The sequence below is a fragment of the Oncorhynchus clarkii genome, chromosome 20 (genome assembly GCF_045791955.1).
Source record: "Oncorhynchus clarkii lewisi isolate Uvic-CL-2024 chromosome 20, UVic_Ocla_1.0, whole genome shotgun sequence".
Taxonomy (NCBI): domain Eukaryota; kingdom Metazoa; phylum Chordata; class Actinopteri; order Salmoniformes; family Salmonidae; genus Oncorhynchus; species Oncorhynchus clarkii.
In genome coordinates, this window is record NC_092166.1 from 62,332,803 (window position 1) to 62,353,503 (window position 20,701).

The 20,701-nt window shown below is 40.6% G+C and overlaps 1 protein-coding gene across 1 annotated transcript; it reads right to left on the bottom strand.

Moving 5' to 3' along the window:
- Positions 1-1,062: 1,062 nt before the first annotated feature.
- Positions 1,063-19,416, bottom strand: LOC139375624 (glucagon-like peptide 2 receptor). Its single transcript, XM_071117417.1, has 13 exons — positions 18,354-19,416; positions 15,116-15,230; positions 14,802-14,906; positions 13,208-13,329; positions 5,546-5,652; positions 5,048-5,204; positions 4,670-4,829; positions 4,415-4,475; positions 4,180-4,246; positions 3,643-3,731; positions 3,378-3,516; positions 3,131-3,172; positions 1,063-3,001 (listed from the first exon to the last, which is right to left on the bottom strand). The coding sequence occupies exons 1-13, from the start codon at positions 18,441-18,443 to the stop codon at positions 2,621-2,623; spliced, it is 1,635 nt and encodes a 544-aa protein (XP_070973518.1). The 5' UTR covers positions 18,444-19,416; the 3' UTR covers positions 1,063-2,620.
- Between the last annotated feature and the right edge of the window lie 1,285 nt (positions 19,417-20,701).

Consider the following 20,701-nt stretch of genomic DNA (forward strand, 5'->3'; position numbering starts at 1 on the left):
GGCTTTAACTTAATCTGATCTATGATGTGGTGTCTGTTGTTGGTCTTGTACATTCGTTTCAAGTTCTATTGTTTTGTCCTTGTCGCCTCTCTTCTTAGTTTGTGTATCTTGTATAGTACTAGACCGCTAGCTATCTTTAGCCCTCTTATTAAAGATTTTTTATTTAAATGGTTGCTCTCAACGTGAATAGCTTTGTGATTTACATCTGTAAATGAAAAGTGCTCTGCAAATGTAAGTTATTATTATTACTTCTGTAAGGATGAGAATGGGATATTCATGATTGATTAGAAAGGCCTCACGTGTGTATAAATTCCTGTCTATCACGTGAACTAATTGGGATGGTGGTTGCCTGACCCAGAATAAAGTCACTTCCTGTTGAGCTCCTTATGCTGTCTCATGTCCATGTCCTGTCTTATAGCTGATGTTACACTCCCTGAATCCTCCAAACAGCGTGTTACACTTCAAAATATATTTTTTATTCCTCAACTTTAGAAGGTCGTAACTCAGCTTCTGAATTTCGTAGACGAACCAAAGACATCCGAAGATAAGTGCATTGGAGTCGCGTCTTTCTCGTGGAATTCACTGCTTGTTTCTAGCCTGGCGGGGGCACGCAGTACCCCTTGTTCAAAAAAAGGTCAAAAAGCATGGGTATAGATTGCTTAATATTATCAGGATCCATTTTTTTGCCTTCACATTTTTAAGCTAACACTTTTTGCCCTTTTTTCAAACAAGTGGTGCTGGGTACCCCCTCAATTTGAGCACTGACTATATTACTTGCACATGTGTGCCATCTGAAAACCTTGTCCATGTGGTATTTTTTACTTTTTTATTTAATAGGCAAGTCAGTTAAGAACAAATTCTTATTTACAATGACAGCTTACTGGGAAACAGTGGGTTAACTGCCTTGTTCAGGGGCAGAACAACAGTACCTTGTCAGCCTGGGGATTCGATCTCTAACCACTAGGCTGCCCCCCCCCCCCCATGCTGTATCTGTTGTGTGTCGTTACCGTATGCCTTTTTATTATTTAGTCATCAGTATCAGAGATTTGTTTCAAACACAAACGGTAATACAAGTTATCTTTAATGTACCACTATACACTTTTAGATATGACAAATACATAATACCCACATCATGCACATGAACTGTAACACGTATCCTTCAGACTGTCCTCTTCAATATGAACCATTTCTGACAACAAAAAATGTACACTTACCTGTTAATGCTCTATTGTGTTTATATACCTGCAGGAAATACCTTTATGTGATAACGTTTATTTGAGTAATTTGATTGTTTTTCCGATAAAAAGTACGTGCATAAATATACACAGAGTGTGTAAAACATTAGGAACACCTTCCTAATATTGAGTTGCACCCCCTCTTTGCCCTGAGAACAGCCTCCATTTGTCTAGGACTACACAAGGTGTTGAAAGTGTTCCACAGGGATGCCGGCCCATGTTGACTCCAATGCTTCCCACAGTTGTGTCAAGTTGGGGAGTGGACCATTCTTGATACACACTGTTGAGAGTGAAACACCAAGCAGCGGTGCAGTTTTTGACTCAAACCGGTGCGCCTGGCACCTACTACCACACCCCGTTCTAAGGCGCCTAAATATTTTGTCGTGCCCATTCACCCTCTGACTGGCACACATACACAATCCATGTCTCAGTTGTGTCATTGTTTAAAAATCCTTCTTTAACCTGTCTCATCCCCTTCATCTAAGCTGATTGAAGTGGATTTAACAAGTGACATCAATAAGGGATCATAGCTTTCATCTGGATTCACCTGGTCAGTCTATGTCATGGAAAGAGCATGTTTTGTACACTCAGTGTATGTATTATGATTTTTCATAAAACTCACATTTTTTTTTATAGTGGAACATTACTCACATCCACGTAAACAAAACGATACACAAAGGTACCATACAAAGAATCTGTACAAAGATACAACAACACCAATCTCATTGTCTATCCAAGCAAGGACCAGTATCACGTCCTCGCTCCTCGCCTCCTTCTCAAACCCAATTGGATGAGAAAACCAGGGTTCTCCCCTTTGACCCTCTCCTCAAATGGGTTTTGAGAAGGAGGCGAGGAGAGAAGACGCAAGGAGTATGCAATTGAGATTCTCCCCATCTGTCAGGAAACAAGGCACCTTAACAATTCATAACAGTCCGGAAAGGGAGGTAAGTAACTGATTACAGGGTTTGGGAGTAACTGATTACAAAAAAACAGCTAAAATATTGTAATCAGATTACAGATACTTTTGAGAAACTAGATGACTACTTCTTGAATTACTTTTAAATTCAGAAAATATGTTTGTTTCGGTTTTCTCAATGACAATCAATTCAGTATTGAAAAAAGGGGCAAGTTCGTTCCACCTGAGTGTGGCTGACCACTATGATGACACACCAAATGTGTTTGATGGATCCTTTTTGTCTTCTTCTGACGCCTCTTCTGGGGAAAGTAATCCAAAAGTAACTGAAAGTATTCAGATTGTGTTACTGAGTTTGGGTAATCCAAAAGTTACATTACTGACTACAATTTTGGACAGGTAACTGTAACAGATTATATTTACAAAGTAACCTAACCAACCAGGACAGGGAGTGTCCACAAGATGGAGGAGGTTAGAACTCGCTCTCCTCCAGTATCTCCTCCATGGTCTCTCCCAGCGTCATCTCTCCATCGCTACTTGACAGGCTCTTCCTGGTGTGGAACTCCAATCCTCCCGTGTCTCTCTCCCTATCTCGCCACCCTGCCACCTCCCCTCCTTCCACCTCTCGTCGCCCTCCTTGCCCCTGCAAGGCCACCTGCAGCAAGTGGGAGTGTGTGGCAGGCCCACCCCCCTCCTCGTATGATTCGCTCTGCTGGGAGCCATGGGGGCGTCGGCCTCTAGAGCACTTCCACATATGTTTGAGGGGCTCGCCCCGGAAGTCGATGCAGGGCGTGACCTGGAAGTGGTTTGTGAACAGGAAGAGCTGCCATCGCTTTTTCAGCTCTGTCTGGACCTGGAGATAACAGATTTTTGTTTGTGTTTTTATTTGTATTTATTTATTATTTTATATTACGATTAGAACGATTTGTTAAGCTAACACTTAGGCTACAGTAAATTGAACATCTAGTTTGTGGATAGTTACCTCTACGTTGGCGAAGCAGTACAGCACAGAAACCAAGAATCCCTGAGAGAGAGGTATGACACATAAGGATTGTATTCAAGGTAGCAAACTCTACCGGGCCATTTGCATTTATTATCAAGACAAATTATTTTTCTCTAAATGCAGTTCTTAATGGGATCAGGATGTTTTCCTTTCTTTACTCAACAGGAACAATTAAACATTTTTTTATGGTCTTGTGGAAGGTGGCCATTTTGTTATCAGCTCTTACCTGGAAGGAGCTAAGAGTGAGGTTAATGAAGTTCCTGGCATAGCGGCTGCTTCCCTCCACACTCTCGTCTATCAGTATAGTGAAAACTACCTCGTGGATCCCCAGTAGAGGGATCAGGACTATCGTAGCCCTGGCCAAGCTAACAGAGAAAAGGAAAGGGGTTTTGGCATTCAAACTGTACTGGGGTTCAAATAAATAGTTGCTCGAGGGTGCTGGCTACTACTGTCAAAGATCAGAGTAAACCTTTAGAGTGACCGTACTCTACCTGTATCTGTAGTCTGTGAATTTCACTTGGTCTGCCTTTAACTTTGAGAGGAGCAACATTAGTATTTTGATGAATATGTAGAAAATGACCTGCAACACAAATCAAGTATATATTTCTTCTGTAAAACAGTAGGAGATGCTTATGTTTTTAGGCTGGTGTGTAAAAAGTAAACTGTGTCTTTAAGAGGAGAAACCCTATCTTATTGGGATCAGTGCACCCTAACCATTCTGTCCTATATGACATGCTTGTGACTGCTTCTGACACCCACTGCTCTGGCTGACGTCTATGTCACATGGTCTCAACTATTGATCTTAGACATCCTCAAATCGGTGTGAAATCAGTGAAGAATCCCAGGAAATCTCACAAGAGCTGATGCCCCCAGTGTGTCAGTCTTGTGCACTTTTGGCGTACACTGTGGAGTCATATGGTTTGATAGACGATTTATCGTTGTGTCACGTTCTTAGATATCAGTGGAGCATTATTTGAGTGGTGATACAGGAGGTTGCTATAGGTTGTATATTGTAGGTTGCTACTCACCAACACAGATAAAGTGATGGGTCCCCTTATTATCCACCAGATCCATCTATTCTCATTGTTCCAGCACCTTAGGACAGGAGAGATTCAAGCGAGATTTGGGCCTACAGCATCAGCTTGTATCATAGACTATTGGGTATTTACACAGATCAGTACTGATTGGTTACTTTATGCAAACAGACAGAAATATGACCAGAAGTCTTGAAATGAGTGGTGTTAATTCTCCCCAAATACTTACCCTTTATTTTCATATAAAACTTTGCTCACTGTCCATGGCACCACAAACACGAATGGAGTACCTTTTTGCAAGAGCAAAAGTATTTTGTTGCCATGAGTTGTCAATCTATCTTCATTAGAGCCTTACCCTATCCAATGAACATGTGCCTTTCAAACATTAGAGCCTTACACACCAACCAATCAGAATGTGTCTCTTAAACATTAGCGCCATACCGCAGCCAATTAACATGTATCTTATAAACATTTAGAACCATACCCCAGCCAATGAGCATGTATCTCTTGAGTAGCCGTCTCTTGGTGAGGACGTCGGTGAAGAGGAGGGTCTGGAGGAAGATTGCTTCTACCAGGAGCCAGAAGTAGTTACAGGCTACAAAATACTCCATGGACACCCGGGAGGCCTTACATACCACCGTTATCTACAGGAAGAGGAGATATTAGATGAAATATGATATATTACATTGCCTTATCTTTGTTGAATAAATGTACTTTACATCATAGTCTCTTGTGACAGACGTAAGAGCACACCTGAGATTTCTTCTATCATAAGAAATACGTATCCTGAAGGCCAGCATGGTTGAAAATGTAATGTTTTTATATATATATTTTTTTAACAAACTCTACAGGACATGAGTACCACTGAGTTGGAGTATGAGTTCCACCCTTGGTCGTCACTGGGTAGCTTGGTGTACATGACATGTAACACGATCTCCTTTATGAAGACGGCCATGGCTCTCAACATGAAGGACACAAACAGATTCATGTGGATGTAGTTCCTCGTACAGTGGAGCTTCCTGGAAGAGACAGAGGTTGGCATTGACTCAAACCCAACACTGACTATTTAGTGTGGAAATTGATTTTGTGATTATGTGACTAAGATGAATGCTCAGTACATAGGCAATCCATTGTGGTTTATAGTGATCGATAACATAATCTGTAATCTTGTTATTCTGCTTCCCCTGGTATCTGTTTTATATTTTATTATCAATTAATGACATTGAATGAATGCCATGACTAAGGAGTATGTCATTGCTTTGCAGTTGTGTCATCGCCCTACGATAGTAGAATTCATCATGATCATCATTAACATGTGCCTAACCCTCTGACCCCTGCGCTCTGGCCCCTTGACACTAACCTGAGAATGCCCATGAGCAGAGTGGCCAGAGAGAGGGAGGAGAGAGACAGAGAGTAGCCGACGATGGAGATGACCCTAAGGGCTGCATGGCGAAACCACTCATCCTCCTGAAAGACACAGACATGGAAAAAAAAAGAAGTGAAAAATAGGCAATTGACCTTTACCTCTGAAATTCACTTAGAAATTCACTTTGATGATACAATGAAAGCAATACATGGTTGTAACATCTACTGAAAAGACAGAAATGCCAAAAGATCTGTGTTGCCGTTTTACACTATTCAGAACCGCATTCCTGTAAAGCTTAGAGAGGATCTCATGTTAAATACTGTTGAAGTAATATGGCTACAGGTTCATCTGCCTCACCTAAAGCCCATTCTGGTGGGAAGCCGCTATATACCACCAAGTGCTAACAGTCAGTTTTTGGATAACGTGTTAAATGGTTGATAATGTACACAACCGGTCAAATGTTTTAGAACACCTACTTATTCAAGGGCTTTTATTTTTTGTACTATTTTCTACATTGTAGAATAATAGTGAAGACATCAAAACTATGAAATAACACATGTGGAATCATGTAGTAAACAAAAAAGTGTTCAACAAATCAAGCTATATTTTCTATTTGAGATTCTTCAAATAGCCACACTTAGCCTTGATGACAGCTTTAAACAATCTTGGCATTCTCTCGACCAGCTTCATGAGGTAGTCACCTGGAATGCATTTCAATCAACAGGTGTGCCGTCTTAAAAGTTCATTTGTGGAATTTCTTTCCTTCTTAATGCGTTTGAGCCAAACAGTTGTGTTGTGACAAGGTAGGGGTGGTATACAGAATATAGCCCTATTTGGTAAAAGACCAAGTCCATATTATGGCAAGAACAGCTCAAATAAGCAAAGAGAAATGACAGTCCATCATTACTTTAAGACATGAAGGTCAGTCAATTCTGAAAATGTCAAGAACTTTGAAAGTTTCTTAAAGTGCAGTTTCAAAAACTATCAAAGCGGTATGATGAAACTGGCTCTCATGAGGACTGCCACAGGAATGGAAGACCCAGAGTTACCTCTGCTGTGGTATGATGAAACTGTCTCTCATGAGGACCGCCACATGAATGGAAGACCCAGAGTTACCTCTGCTGTGGTATGATGAAACTGTCTCTCATGAGGACCGCCACATGAATGGAAGACCCAGAGTTACCTCTGCTGTGGTATGATGAAACTGTCTCTCATGAGGACCGCCACATGAATGGAAGACCCAGAGTTACCTCTGCTGCAGAGGATGAGTTCAAGACTTACCAGCCTCAGAAATTGAAGCCCAAATAAATGCTTCACAGAGTTCAAGTAACAGATACATCTCAACATCAACTGTTCGGAGGAGACTGTGTGAATCAGGCCTTCATGTTCGAATTGCTGCAAAGAAACCACTACTAAAGGACACCAATAAAAATAAGAGACTTGCTTGGGCCAAGAAACACAAGCAATGGAATCCAAATTGGAGAATTTTGGTTCCAACCACCGTGTCTTTATGGGGGTGTGGGGGTGCTTTGCTGGTGACACTGTCTGTGATTTATTTAGAATTCAAGGCACACTTAACCAGCATGGCTACCGCAGCAATCTGCAACATTATGTCATTCCATCTGGTTTGGGCTTAGTGGGACTATCATTTGTTTTTCAACAGGACAATGACCCAACACACTTGCAGGCTATTTTACCAAGAAGGAGAGTGATGGAATGCTGCATCAGATGACCTGGCCTCTACAATCCCCCGACCTCAACCAAATTGAGATGGTTTGGGATGAGTCGGACCGCAGAGTGAAGGAAAAGCAGCCAACAAGTGCTCAGCATATGTGGGAATTCCTTCAAGACGGTTGGAAAAGCATTCCAGGTGAAGCTGGTTGAGAGAATGCCAAGAGTGTGCATAGCTGTCATCAAGGCAAAGTGTGGTTATTTGAAGAATCTCAAATAGAAAATATAATTTGATTTGTTTAACACTTTCTTGGTTACTACATGATTCCATATGTGTTATTTCATAGTTTTGATATCTTCACTATTATTCTACAATGTAGAAAATAGTCCAAATAAAGAGAATCCCTTGAATAAGTAGGTGTTCTAAAACTTTTGACCCGTAATGTATGTGATATAAACAGAGAGGTATATTTTCTGGGTGATTTAAATATTGACTGGCTTTCATCAGGCTGTCCACTCAAGATAAATCTTCTAACTGTAACTAGTGCTTGCAACCTGTATCGGGTTATCAGTCAACCTATCAGGGTTACAAATAAGCACAGAAATGAAATCATCAACATATATTGATCACATCTTTACTAATGCTGCAGAAATTTGCTTTAAAGCAGTGTCTAAATCCATAGGATGTAGTGATCACAATACTGTAGCCATATCTAGGAAAACCAAAGTTCCAAAGCATGGGCCTAGTATAATTTATAAGAGGTCATACAATATGTTTTGTAGTGATTTCTATATTGTTGATGTAAAGAATATTTGTTGGTCCATGGTGTGTAATGAGGAGCAAACAGACGCTGCACTTGACACATTTATGAAATAGCTTATCCCAGTTACTAATAAGCATGCACCCATTAAGAAAATGACTGCAACAACTGTTAAACCCCTGTGGATTGATGAGGAATTGAAAAATTGTATGGTATAGAGGGATGAGGCAAAAGGAATGTCAAATAAGTCTGGCTGCACAACAGATTGGCAAATATACTGCAAATTGAGAAATCATGTGACTAAACTGGATATAAAGAAGAAACTAGACCATGAAACAAAGATCCATTATATAGAGAATGATAGTAAAAACTTTGGAGAACCTTAAATTAATTTATGGGCAAAAAGGCAAACTCGGATCCATCATTCATTGAATCAGATGACTCATTCATCACAAAACCCACTGATATTGCCAACTACTTTAATGATTTTTTCATTGGCAAAAGGAGGATATTCAACAATATAAGGATATTCAATATAAGGATATTCAACAAGCACAGTACTTGCACAGTACTTACACAAATAACTGATGATTGGCTGAGAGAAATTGATGATAAAAGGATTGTAAATGTTGTTTTGTTAGACTTCAGTGCGGCTTTTGACATTATAGATCTTAGTCTGCTGCTGGAAAAACGTATTTGTTATGGCTTTACACTCCCTGCTATATTGTGGATAAATAGTTACATATCTAACATAACAAAGAGGGTGTTCTTTAATGGAAGCCTCTCCAACATAATCCAGGTTGAACCAGGAATTCCCCAGGGCAGCTGTTTAGGCCCCCTACTTTTTTCAATCTTTACTAACGATATGCCACTGGCTTTAAGTAAAGCCAGGGTGTCTATGTATGCAGATGACTCAACACTATACACATCAGCTACTACAGTGACAGAAATGACAGCAAAACCGTCTGGGCGTGAGCGCCATCGTGCGCCATCGTGCATACATTTATTTTGTCCCCCCACACCAAACGCGATCACGACACACAGGTTAAAATATCAAAACAATTTAGCTAGCTTGCTGTTGCTAGATAATTTGTCCTGTGATATAAACATTGAGTTGTTATTTTACCTGAAATGTACAAGGTGCTCTACTCCGACAATTAATCCACATATTAAACAGTCAACCGAATCGTTTCTAGTCATCTCTCCTCTTTCCAGGCTTTTTCATCTTTGAACTTATGTGGTGATTGGCTTCTAAACTTTCGTAGGATTACTACACCGACAGGCAACACAGTTTGTCTTTCAATCACCCACGTGGGTATAACCAATGGCACATGGGTACCCGCTTCTATAAACCAATGAGGAGATGGGAGAGGCAGGACTTGCAGTGCGATCTGTGTCAGAAATATAAAGGGGTTCTATTTTAGCCCGTGGCAACGCAGACAATCGTTGACGCGACGCGAGCAGTGTGGTCAGCCTATTAGTCCTAAATATTTCAAAAACTAAAAGCATTGTATTTGTATTTGATTTGAGACAAATCATTCACTAAACCCTAAACCACAACTAAATATTGTAATGAATTATGTGCAATTTGAGCAAAGTGACTAAACAGCTTGGAAAAACCCTGGATTATAAAACTTTCAGCGTCAAAACATGTTGATACAACAGTAGTTAAAACTTCTTAGGGATAGCCCGCTTTTTTTCAATAAATTGAAGTATGAGCAAACTACATGACATTTAGTGTGAAGTTACCCAGGTACATTTGGGCAAATCATGAAGGAGACGTTTACATTCATATTACATTTTTCTGCAAGAATATCATCAAATCTGTATACTTGGACTTTGATTTAGTTTTTCCAGTATTAGTAGCCATATTATAGGTTAAACATTTGCAAATAACCAGTTTTCATAACTTCATAACTCTCCATATTCTTATAATTTTTGTCCAAAAGGAAAAGGCTGGCTGTCGCACAAGGTTAACAGCTACATTTTGCGACAGATACAGGGTTTCCGGATACTCCCATAAAGCCCAGCTCATTGGCTATCTAGCTAGCTTTGTTTGGTGCTTATTTGACAAAGTTAGAGTCGATCAAGTGAAGACCGCCAGTGTCATCGGCGTGCCATGAAGGCGTCGCTCTCTGACCAAATTTGGTGTCCTATAGGATATACTACACCCTTAATGATATAGTGAAGTCTGGTTACGTTCTAGGATCTCTGAGGAATTACATACGAACGTGATTTGACTGGTTTAAACAATGTTTAGGGTTAGATTTTCAAAGATTCCTTTCTTTTTCTTTTTCTTTTATTTCACCTTTTTTTAACCAGGTAGGCTAGTTGAGAACAAGTTCTCATTTGCAACTGCGACCTGGCCAAGATAAAGATAAATTGAATGAGTGGAAATACAAAATCGATCGTGGATGCCATATGGACCTTTTTAGGATATGAAAAAGGATTTTATCTAACAACACAACACTATGTTATCTCTGGGACCCTTTGGATGATAAATCAGAGCAAGATTTCATAATGTAAGTACACATTTCACCTTCAGAGGTGAATTTATCAAACCTATTGCAGTGAAAAAAGTGTTTTGTTGTTAGGAGCTCTACTCAAGCAATAGCATGGCATTTTTTTCTCAGTAATAGCTACTGTAAGTTGGACTATGCAGTTATATTAACAAGAATTTAAGCTTTCAGCCGATGTTAGACACTTATATGTACCGACATTTGTTGTTTCTCTAAAATCTGCGTTCGTGACACAAGGGGCTGCATGATTTACAACTATCCCTCCTACAGGCCCTAGATTTGTTGCACCTAGACTACTGTTCAGTTGTGTGGTCAGGTGCCACATAGAGGGACTAAGTTAAATTGCAATTGGCTCAGAACAGGGCAGTGTGGCTGTACATAGAGAGCTAACATTAATGATATGCATGGCAATCTCTCATGGCTTAAAGTGGAGGAGAGATTGACTTCATCACTACTTGTTTTTGTAAGAGGTGTTGAAAAGCTGAATGCACCGAACTGTCTGTTTAAACAACTAGCACACAGCTCGGACACCCATGCATACCCCACAAGACCACCAGAGGTCTCTTCACAATCCCCAAGTCTAGAACAGACAATGGGAGGTGCACAATACTACATAGAGCCATGACTACATGGAACTCTATTCCATATCAGGTAACTGATGCAAACAGTAGATTCAGATTTAAAAACAGAAAGAAATACACCTTATGGAACAGTAGGGACTGTGAAGAGACACACACACAGGTACAGACACACGCATACGCACACAGGTGCTGGCACATGCAGTCTACACACCCTTACATTGTAATATTGTTGTATAGTGGTATCATACATGTTGTGTTGTGGATATGTGGTGGTGTGACAGTGTTACATGATACACTGTTTTATCTTTTGTTTTATGTGTAATACAGTGCCTTGCGAAAGTATTCGGCCCCCTTGAACTTTGCGACCTTTTGCCACATTTCAGGCTTCAAACATAAAGATATAAAACTGTATTTTTTGTGAAGAATCAACAACAAGTGGGACACAATCATGAAGTGGAACGACATTTATTGGATATTTCAAACTTTTTTAACAAATCAAAAACTGAAAAATTGGGCGTGCAAAATTATTCAGCCCCCTTAAGTTAATACTTTGTAGCGCCACCTTTTGCTGTGATTACAGCTGTAAGTTGCTTGGGGTATGTCTCTATCAGTTTTGCACATCGAGAGACTGACATTTTTTCCCATTCCTCCTTGCAAAACAGCTCGAGCTCAGTGAGGTTGGATGGAGAGCATTTGTGAACAGCAGTTTTCAGTTCTTTCCACAGATTCTCGATTGGATTCAGGTCTGGACTTTGACTTGGCCATTCTAACACCTGGATATGTTTATTTTTGAACCATTCCATTGTAGATTTTGCTTTATGTTTTGGATCATTGTCTTGTTGGAAGACAAATCTCCATCCCAGTCTCAGGTCTTTTGCAGACTCCATCAGGTTTTCTTCCAGAATGGTCCTGTATTTGGCTCCATCCATCTTCCCATCAATTTTAACCATCTTCCCTGTCCCTGCTGAAGAAAAGCAGGCCCAAACCATGATGCTGCCACCACCATGTTTGACAGTGGGGATGGTGTGTTCAGCTGTGCTGCTTTTACGCCAAACATAACGTTTTGCATTGTTGCCAAAAAGTTCAATTTTGGTTTCATCTGACCAGAGCACCTTCTTCCACATGTTTGGTGTGTCTCCCAGGTGGCTTGTGGCAAACTTTAAACGACACTTTTTATGGATATCTTTAAGAAATGGCTTTCTTCTTGCCACTCTTCCATAAAGGCCAGATTTGTGCAATATACGACTGATTGTTGTCCTATGGACAGAGTCTCCCACCTCAGCTGTAGATCTCTGCAGTTCATCCAGAGTGATCATGGGCCTCTTGGCTGCATCTCTGATCAGTCTTCTCCTTGTATGAGCTGAAAGTTTAGAGGGACGGCCAGGTCTTGGTAGATTTGCAGTGGTCTGATACTCCTTCCATTTCAATATTATCGCTTGCACAGTGCTCCTTGGGATGTTTAAAGCTTGGGAAATCTTTTTGTATCCACATCCGGCTTTAAACTTCTTCACAACAGTATCTCGGACCTGCCTGGTGTGTTCCTTGTTCTTCATGATGCTCCCTGCGCTTTTAACGGACCTCAGGGACTATCATAGTGCAGGTGCATTTATACGGAGACTTGATTACACACAGGTGGATTGTATTTATCATCATTAGTCATTTAGGTCAACATTGGATCATTCAGAGATCCTCACTGAACTTCTGGAGAGAGTTTGCTGCACTGAAAGTAAAGGGGCTGAATAATTTTGCACGCCCAATTTTTCAGTTTTTGATTTGTTAAAAAAGTTTGAAATATCCAATAAATGTCGTTCCACTTCATGATTGTGTCCCACTTGTTGTTGATTCTTCACAAAAAAATACAGTTTTATATCTTTATGTTTGAAGCCTGAAATGTGGCAAAAGGTCACAAAGTTCAAGGGGGCTGAATACTTTCGCAAGGCACTGTATAAGTGTCTTAATTTGTTTGCAACCCAGAAAGAGTAGCTGCTACCTTGGCAGCAGCTGACGGGGATCCCTAATAAAATACAACTGGGGTATGATTTATTGTTGACGTTTCAGTTGCAAGGCCTTTTCCAAATGCAAGGCGAGTCTCCACTTTGTTTCCTCTCACAGCCTTTTCCTCACCTCGGGTTTAAAGAAGTCTTGGTCATCACATTCTGTCTTCTCTCGCCAGACATCCGTAGAATTCTCCTGGAGTCGCCAGGACCCATTGGACAGACACTCCATGTACACTCTCCTGGAGTCATCTGGGTCAGGAAGAGAAGAGGAATGACTAGATCGGTTATGGAGAGATTTGCTCATGTTCCAACCATGTTGGAAGGCACGTTTAACTGTGCTTCTAATTGTGTGTGGTACTATATGAAATGTTATGGTGTTGTGCCATCACATGACTTTATAGATATAGAATGCATGGATAGGTGTGATATTTATTTATTCATACGGGACAATGCACATAAATCAACATCAATATTACAATAATGAAACATCCATGTAAATGTGCCGGGGTTAGCCAAAAGCTCATTTGCACCTGTAGTCCCTGGGCATGTAAGGGTCTTTTCACAGCCACAATATAAATACTCACTGAAACAATACAAAATATATCATTCTAACAACAACAACACTATCATCAACTGTCGTCTTACATATGAGGAATCACAGATAACTCATGTGTACAGGTTTGGATAGATTTGAGCCATGTTCTCAATTTTCTATTTAAAAATACAATAGTCAGTGCAGCTTCTCAAGTCCATGGGCATTGCATTCCAGTATATTGTAGCTCTAACAGAGAAGGCCGATTGACTGATTTTACTGTGTCGAAAAGTGGCAACGCAATCCCCTCTAGTTTACTGCCCTGTTATCCTGGAGGGGCTTTCCTTGAACATGATATGCCGGCATAGGGGAGAGACAAGACCATTCAGGATCTTAAAGACAAGGCTTGCATCTACATACTGCTTAAAGCTATACAGACTAAATAAATGATGTATGTAAATTATATGACAATGGTGGTAACTGTTTGGTTTGTTATCAAGTGATTCAATTGCTTTCAGAATAGTAGCTCCTGCCTGTGACCAGCATGTGAGGCAGTATCTCAAATGTGAGAAGAATATAGCATGCATATATAGTTTTATAAACCTAAAGTTGGATAATCCAAACTTGACTGTGTTAAGCACCGTCTTCACATGTTTTTTAAATGTCAAGTTGGAGTCCAAAATTACGCCGAGATACCTGAAATTAGACACAACTTTTAGACGCTCCTCATTAATAAGAACAGCTTGTTGGGAAGAATCAATGGATTTCTTAGAGAAGTACATAGAAACAGTCTTTAAATGCAGGCAAGAATTAGTCATACATTTAGAAACATGTACCATAGCTTCAGTTAACAAGTGGGAGATCATTTATATAGAGGGTAAACAGAAGGGGGCCTAATATTGACCCTTGTAGGACCCCGAAGTGTCCCCCAAAACAAACCCATTGACTTCTGTTTGTCAGATAGGAATACATCCAACTAATGACTTCAGTGGACACATTTAAGGGAGGATAGTTCGGATAGGAGGACCTCATGATTCACAGTATCAAAGGCCTTTTTAAGATCCAAAAAGACTGACTTCACCACCTATGTCCAGTTAATGTTTAATGCACTCCAAAAAATAACAGTTGGCTGTTTCGGTAGAATGGTTAGTTCTGATTGATTTAGCCTGAATGAAGCCTCCAGACTCACCCTTTGTAATCCAGGGAAGGTAGGAAGGACAGGGCACTGACACGTTACCGGGGGCTGAGTGGGGCCAACACACAAACACGTCAACCATCCCGTTACAGTAGATTCCTGACAGGACAAACAAGTAAAGAGTAAGAGACAAACAGAAAAGTACATCAATAATAAAGTTCTATTGCTTAATTCACAGAAAATGGATTTCCATATAGATCAATTGCTGCCCTGACAATCTGGCTGCAATTAAAAGACAATACACATTGTAGTGGAAGAATGGCACAATGATACATGGAACTGGCCATTGCCAAAAACAAACTGCTCACCAGTTTCTGAGAAGATGCTTTCTGCTAAAATCCTGGTGCAGTTCTCCCTATATTCATTCCGTTTAGAGATCAACTCTTCAAGTTCCATCTTCGTGGCGTCAGTTAATGGGGGATCCTAATAAAATAAAATCAATCACAGAGCCCACCACCTTTCATGTGAAATAAGACAGTTATAAAGAGAGGAATATTTTATGATAAACTATACATTTTTACCACCCCCAACAAGGTGCCAAGAAGACTGAGGTGAATGTGGTTTTAGTGAGAGTCCACAAGATGGCAGTATTTGAGTAGAATTCCTGTTGAGCTATCTAACTACCCAGCCTCCATCTTTGTTAGGCGTCTGTGTAGGCAATTTCACAAGCCCAGGGCTCAATTCAATCCGTTTTGCCGAAGTTCAGCACTGTAGTACAATTGAAATGTAAAGGTCATTTACGATTGAGCCGACATATGCAAGGCTAACCTTGAATGCAGTCTCCGCAGACGCAGGAACATTGTCTTCAATTTTTAATCGTGCTATAGCGTTGAACTTCGGCGATACAGATTGAATCGAGACCCTAATGTCATGTGGTCTAAACTAATAGAAGTAAATGCACCTGTTTCATTTACTCTGAGAAGAGAAATCAAAATGGGAGATTTGACCAGCAGTAACTCAGTTAGGCTGCGTTTACACAGGCATCCAATTATGATCTTTGGACAATTATTTGCATATCTGATATCTATCTGGTCTTTCCCTAATGTGTAAACATCAAACATAACTACAGGGAATCTAATCTTTTGACTTCCAGTTCATACAGTACCACCTCCATATGGCTGCGTTTACACAGGCAATTCTGATTCTTTATCCAATGATTGGGCAAAAGATCAGAATTTGGCTTCCTGTGTAATCTGAATCCTGATACAAACCCGATCCTCCATATGCAACCTCTGTCTGGACGCTCAGATGAGATTTTTTTGCTCTTAAGTAGTTTGATGCTGCATTCATAACCAAGTGGGAAGGTGGTCATTAACAGTTGTGAATTTGTAAATACCAGTTGGATCCATTCATGTGCTTTGAACTCGTTGAGAAACGCTGATTGGCTAATGGCCAACAAGCTGTAAGTACAGACATCATGATTGTAAACCAATTATAGCGTTCAAAAAACAGAAGAGATTTTATAAATAATGTTTAGTTTTTACAACTAACTGCAGAAAATGCTGTTATCGAGGTAATTTCCTTAGTAGGTGATGTCAGAGCTCAGCATGTGGGACAAGTCGGAGCTCAGGGATGATAGACGAGTTTACAACTAGTAATTACGAGGGGCATTCAAGTGGATTTTTCCCAGTTGTATGTGGTAAATACCACCTTCCCACTTGGCTATGAATGCATCATTATTGCACACTATTGCGCATGCCCTGTTTTTACCATGACAACCACCCCAACATTACAGTAGCAGTGATGTGAAATGAGCATTACATCTGTTTGCTACTTCAGAGGCTACATCAATGCGAATGCGCAAATCTGATTTTGGTCACATGTAAAACTGTGTGGACAGTCCAAAGAATTTCTGAAGTATAAAGAAAATCGGATTTGGGTTCTTATGGGTTCTTATGCCTAATCATGATCTTGGTCCAAAATGTAAAGTGACTGCCCAGTGTTTCCAGATTTCTATGAAATATGACTTTTCTTACAAATCTTTTTAATGAAGTATGTTAAAAAGCAGCTTTTCTGTGTTGCAATTGTGTGAGCCTACCCCAACAACAAAATGGTTAATGGTGTGGGCGTATACCAGTCAAAAAAAAGATTAACGCAAGTAGACTGCTGATTGGCCAGCTCAAGATTACGTTATGCTCTATGAGGAAATAGCAAGCATTTTTTAAATGGTCTGTTTGAGATACAAGTTTGAGGTGGGGTTTTTAAATTTTTTTTTTCTCCAATTTATTATTTGGCCACAAATACGAGTATCAACAACCTTATTTGGATATGAGTTAGCAGAATATTAACTTTGAAAGGTAACTGGGTAGATACTTTAAAATATCTTACCACATGATTTGGCAATGTTCTATACAAATAAAACATTGACAAAACATAATAAATTCAATTATTCTAGTGACAGACCAACCCTTCTCTTCTTTTTGTAAAGTAAACAGAGAATCAAGGTTATTCCATTTCGATTCTGTTATTCCACAGGTGGGGTGCAGTACCATAGATATATAATACAATGGATTCTATTTCTATGTGGGGTACTCTTTCTCTGACCAACATTTCCTGCCTTGCCTTCACACTCCAATGGGGATACATACTGTATATCTATCTGAAATGTGTAACCTCCCTGTGCCTGTCCATTCTATTCCCCCTCCACCACCACCTGTTCCAATGAGATCTGTCCTATCCTAGGAGCGCCCTGAATATGCACGGCCATATGTGCGCCATGCCATGCAACCCAGTACATTATCATATAGCCATGTTGCTAAGCAACTCCAAAGTTCATGCATATCCCAGTCGCATAAAAAAAAATAAAGATTTCATACCATAAATTCAGGGCTCACTGTGTCAGTGAGATAGATTATGGTTTAACAGTTCAACGGTAGCAACTCATCCTCTCAATCAGATAAAGGAGAACTGGAATCTGGAGCAAATTATGTTTCTCGGTTGTGAGATTGGAATATTTGTGAGATTACTTCAATTCACAGTATTTGTTTTTTCATATTTTACTGAATATTATATATGTACTATAGGTGTTCAAATAAATGCTCAACAAAAAAAATAATAAAAAAAAACGTTTTTAGTTTTTACTGGCACTCCTGACAGGAAACAAGTAGGAAAAGTTGTAAAGGAGATATCAAATGGCTCCAAACTGGTTTAGAATCAATATTCTGGAGAAATTGAATTCAGATTAGTACATGCACATGTGTGTGCCCTGCTTGTGTGTGTATGTGTGTGCATATGGCCGCAGGTACCCAAGCGGATTAGAGAGAGGAGCCAGCAACCGGAGAGTTGCCGGCCAGTTTGAGTCCCGGGTCTGACAGGAAAATATCTGGTGGGAAGTCAGCTGGCAACCGGAGGGTTGCTTTTATCAAGTCCTAGATGCCGTTGTACCTTGAGCAAGTCACTTAACCTGTATGTGTGTCTTTCGGGGGCGTTGGGATAAAGCAGATTTTGGTTGGACTTTGTGCTGACAAATAAAGTGAACTTAATATTAATGTGTGTGTGTGTGTGTGTGTGTGTGTGTGTGTGTGTGTGTGCGGCTCACCATCTTACCTGCAGACTGGAGAGGAGCAGTAGGAGTAAAGGAGAGAGTGTGGTACTCCCCAGGGCCCACCCCCCTCTGTGCCAGGCTGGTCGTAGCATGGGTATGGCACTTTGTTTACATATAAGCTGGATGGCACCTCATCGACCCGCCTGCCATCGATGTTCCCTTCACACTCATCCTTGTCTTACCTCTCAGCATCCACACCACACGGAACCAACACATGGACAAGCCTCTTCTCTAAAGTGTCCAGTCCTTTCACCAATGTGGTTTTCCAGGTAAAGATGATTTGAGACTTGTGAACGTTTTATGTGCTTGGTTAAGCTGAATTACTCACGGTGTAGACTGCTCCAGGGGTTTGGATTCTGAGCTGATTTTTGAAAGGCAGTGTCTTCTCTCTTCAAGGTAGGCTCGCCTCAAAACAGTGGGTTTTTCGGGTAAAGATGATTTGTGATTGGTTTAGGTACATTTTTATAGTTGCCTGGTAGAGATGGAGCCCGCTTCTTCTTAGGATTGTTGTTTCACTTCTTTTAGGCGTGGGTTGATATTCTAAAGGTAAATTCTTCCTGTAACTAATGTTTTGGGAATAAATTGTGTTCTTCTCTTGGTGTACAGGTGTTTAGTAAAGATATCCAGGCACTTATTCTAGTTGTGTATTATTTTGGAGCAATGTTCCCCATCTCATTGAGGCTTTAAACTGAGACACTCCTTTTTAAGTTGTGATCAGTTTGATAAAGTTTCCTCCGGCATCTCTACTAGTTTTAGTATTTTATAAAGTTGTCCTCTGTCCTAGTTCACAAGCATTAGTTAACTTGTCCTTTGTCCCTCACCTAGTTGACGGGGATTAGCAAAGTCATCATTGTCTTCTTAGTATTTGGTAAAGTTGTCTTTGGCTCGTCTTCCTGTCGCTGTGTGTTTGGTTAAGTTGTCTTCGTCTCAGGATCATTCTCAAGGGTTCTGTTGTCTGTCCTCTCTGATGTCCTGAACGCGACTGAAAGCGTCTGTGGATCCTCACCCATCAGTCTGCCTCCCCTTTTCTCCGCCCGGCCTTGTCCCAGCCAATCAAGATAAGACAAGGGAGAGCTATTTTACTGGAGTGACTTTATAGTCCAGGAGGGGAACGCACACACAAGCAGAAAGTATACACACACACGCATGCGCACGCATGCACGCACGCACGCACGCACACACACACACACACACACACACACACACACACACACACCGTAAGGTGTGCAGTGTTGATCCAAGACTGGGGCTAAAGGTTCAGTGGCAGTTTTATGTGGGTGGTTCTCCCAAAGTAAGAGGGCCTCATCAACAGTATTTGACACTAATGGGATCTCTGTGTGGTCTAATGGATCTACAAACGCACCACAGGAGCTGCAGGGGCCATGACCAAACACACAGGATGGATCATAAGCCAGAGAAACATGTTGTACTACTGTTCATTCCTTGTGCAGATGGTGCAGCCCAAAAAAAGACATTACTGTTAAATCAAATCAAAATTTTCCTAAGTGTACTCATGTTTAAGTAACAATAAATAGCACTTTATAAACAACGACAGGGGGGGGGGGGGGGGGTTAAACTATGTTTGGAAGTAAACTACATTCCTTAGACATTTAGAAAAAAAGAGAAAAGCTAATCAATTGCTAAACTTATTTCACTATGACATCACAGTGTAAATAATGTGCTATATGAGGGTGGTTGAGTCTAGTGTTGTTGACACCATTATTTAAAACATTGTTTACATGTTGACATAATAGGGAAATAGCGTTATGGAAGAGAAAAAGGAACCTTTGTAACGAGGAACAAGAGGAAAGGTATAAACACCTGTAATAAAAGGGAAACATTACGTAGAGGAAGATAAGATAGGTGGAGGAAGATATGACTCAGCCTATGTAGACAATTCTCCCAGTCCCCACTGATCAATGGTTCTTTGTAGGACTGTCAGTGTGGGGAGGGCCTGAGGTGCCAGTCTGCCGGGGTTAACTCGCTTCTAGTTTAATATTAAAGCCCTACTATAGCTCTGCGGGGCCAGCTTTGTTTGTCACAGAGTCACAGTGTCCTTTGTTTTGCTACTGGGCCTTCCATAACTGTAAGATAACAAAATATCAGGGGGTTGTTATGGTTAGGGTTGAGTCGAGGTGTGGACATGAAGCTAAGGTTGGGATAAGAGTTGAGGCTAGGATTAGGATGTGGACGGCCAGGGTTAGTTATTTATGTGCACATCTAGTATTTCTCAGGTGCTAGGCACATGAACATAATCACGCAGGTCATGCTATAAAACACCTGGAGAATGCCATATGCCTGGCCTCACCACATCAACCCACAACTATTTATCCTCACAGTGCTGTGCACT